This window comes from Montipora foliosa, chromosome 2 (assembly GCF_036669935.1).
Source record: "Montipora foliosa isolate CH-2021 chromosome 2, ASM3666993v2, whole genome shotgun sequence".
NCBI classification, from domain to species: Eukaryota; Metazoa; Cnidaria; class Anthozoa; order Scleractinia; family Acroporidae; genus Montipora; species Montipora foliosa.
Genome location: NC_090870.1, coordinates 777,165 through 779,664, shown reverse-complemented (window position 1 = coordinate 779,664; position 2,500 = coordinate 777,165). Strand labels below are relative to the sequence as shown.

The window sequence follows — 2,500 nt, the reverse complement described above, 5'->3', positions numbered from 1 at the left end:
TTTTGGCCTTAAAAGGGTACGAACCCTGTAAATATAAATAGAATATAAGTAGATTTCTTTGTTACTTTTATGCGTCAAGGAAATCATATACTTGGGTGGTACCTTAATACATCCTATGCAAAGAGAGAAACCGTCCAGATTTGATATAACTCATATGTTGTTAAATTTAATTTATTTGTCAAGAAAAAAAATGCAATTGACTTCAAAAAACGAGGAAAAATGGGCCCACTCCCCTGGATCCGCCCCTGGTGAAGGCTAAATTATAAACCAAGGGCAACCACTGACTTGAACTTATCTTCCTTTTTGTAGCCACCATGAACTGCTGAAGACTGAGGAGGTGGTAGAGAACTAGGAATTCAAGCCAACCACCTAATATTCCGAGATCAACTCACCAAGTAGTTGCAAAATGTCCTTATTCTTGTTCAAGCGACTTGCTTCAAGTATTTCTTGAATAGACGGGTTCTGGGCATCCATTTGATCCACATTAACGGAACTCACAGCCTCCGATAATGCTTGATTTTCAAACCATTGGTCTAACTCTGTTCCTTTTGGAAGACTAGGAATAAGAAATGAACATGAATTATCTTTTTTTCCTCTTTTGGAAAATGAAGTGGCTAGGAAAAAAAAAAAGTTATTTAACGTGTCATCTCTAGCATCACTGGTAGTACGAGACTCAACAATTTAAATCGTCTTATTGTTGTCCCTGTTTTTACTGAATTTACCGTAATATTGATAGGTCAGTACGTGGAATCTCCCTTTGGAAGACAACGCAAAAAACAAGATGTCTTCTTCGTTTTCACAAAGATCCACACAACCACTTCGTTGAAACTTCAAAATTTTAGTTTTCGTAACACTGAGAATTAAAATTAAGCAGCCTACCACTCTTCGTCATTTTGTTGATCCTGTTTGACTTGAAGATTCATTTGCCAGTGCATGGAATCGTTAGTTGCAATTTCATCCACAATATTAATTTCGGCTGACGCTTGTCCTTGCATCATACAAGCCTTTTCTAGTACTGCCAACGGTCTACTGCCTCTGTCCTGGACGTCCTCGTCAACTTGACAGGGCATTGAGAAAGGCAATGCCTCTTCGTCCTCCATGAGAATGAAAGACAAATTTGCCAAGTTGTTTTGATCTACAATCACAGAAAACCCTCAGAGACTTTGCCTCCACCATGCGGTTTTCATGCTGACCGTTGAATGACGTTGTTCATTTCAAAAGCAAAGCTCCTCCTTCCGTGACGTCACTGCTGGCGCGGCTTCAGCATATTTAGCGGGAAACTTGCCTAAAATTATAGTGACGTGGATAAATTTTCTACAATGGAGGCCACAAACTGCAGCAGTTACTGCGAGGATCAAAGAGTTGGAGACGACTTTATCGATGAACTCATTCGTAAATATCTCCATAGTGAAGATACGAACAGGTATAAATCCTTCCTAGTAGTGTTGCACCATTTTCGTCCGCCAAATTCTATGTCGACTACTAGTCACGTAAGCCTGAGCTTTGGATCAGTTTTTTTTTCTTAAACAAAGGCATAGCTCCACTCTTTAATTTGCTTCAAGGCTATTTTAATAAATTTGGAATTGAAGTCATCACGGTATTTTTGGTTTCGGTGTCATATTTTTCAGTTTGTATGAAGATGAAAGTTTTCCCGCGTTTGCCTCCGAGACTGACAAGTGGCTTGGGGAAATTGTTTTCCCAGACTTTACCTGCAGCAAAGATTGTCTGGTACCAGAAATCCTCCTGTTGGATGACAGAGTTAAAGAGCCTGACGAAGAGTTGTTATCTATTTTGGATGAAATAATTTCAGAAGATGAAACAAAAAATGAAGGTAATAAAAGCTTCGCCATATATGCTTGCGAGGTATAAGAACCTTTTCTATAAGGACCTTCAGGGCTTCAAGCTGAGATTAACCAAAATGTAAGAACATACCAAAACCATTCCCAGACTGAGGGTGAAGAGCGTCTTTATTTGGCTCATTTGTGTGTTTGTTTGTTTTATTTGTTTGTTTTTTTTTTTTGTGAGTAATAATAATGAATTTTGAAGTAAAACTAACGGAAAAAGCGCGCGACGTTTCGACCTAACTTCTGTCATTATCAAGCTAAACGTGAAGATAAAATTTTTGCGCAAGCATAAGTATAACACAAAGACGTAAAAGTATACAAAGTATTAAAATGTAAAAAAGGGGTGTTAAAAAAACCTGCAAGAATAACATAATAAAAATGATTAAAAACTTTTTCACGATTGAGTCTGACTTTGGCCTCAGTTCACTAATAAAAAGCATTTAAACTTGTTTTTGCACTTTTTTTTTCAAATAGTCATTTCTCAAATTTCTTTAAATCTACAGTTATCCTTTTTTTCCAAGTGTGTTCGAAAAAGTTAAGGTAGCTCCGAATCAGCTCCCATGAATATTTGAAAACTTTGCTGATATTTCTATCTCAGATTGCTTATTACTATCTACAATATAAAATGGAAGTCAACAAGTTCCTTTTTGAGAAAT

General features: G+C 37.1%; 1 protein-coding gene across 1 annotated transcript in view; it reads right to left on the bottom strand.

The window, feature by feature from the left end:
- LOC137988539 (uncharacterized) overlaps window positions 1-1,079 on the bottom strand; it is a 5,033-nt gene extending 3,954 nt beyond the window's left edge. Inside the window, exons 1-2 of the mRNA XM_068834539.1 lie at window positions 880-1,079; window positions 393-556 (exon numbers count right to left, since the gene is read on the bottom strand). Coding sequence (XP_068690640.1) covers window positions 393-556; window positions 880-1,070 — 355 coding nt within the window. The 5' untranslated portion in view covers window positions 1,071-1,079. The remainder of the gene's footprint in view (window positions 1-392; window positions 557-879) is intronic.
- Between the last annotated feature and the right edge of the window lie 1,421 nt (window positions 1,080-2,500).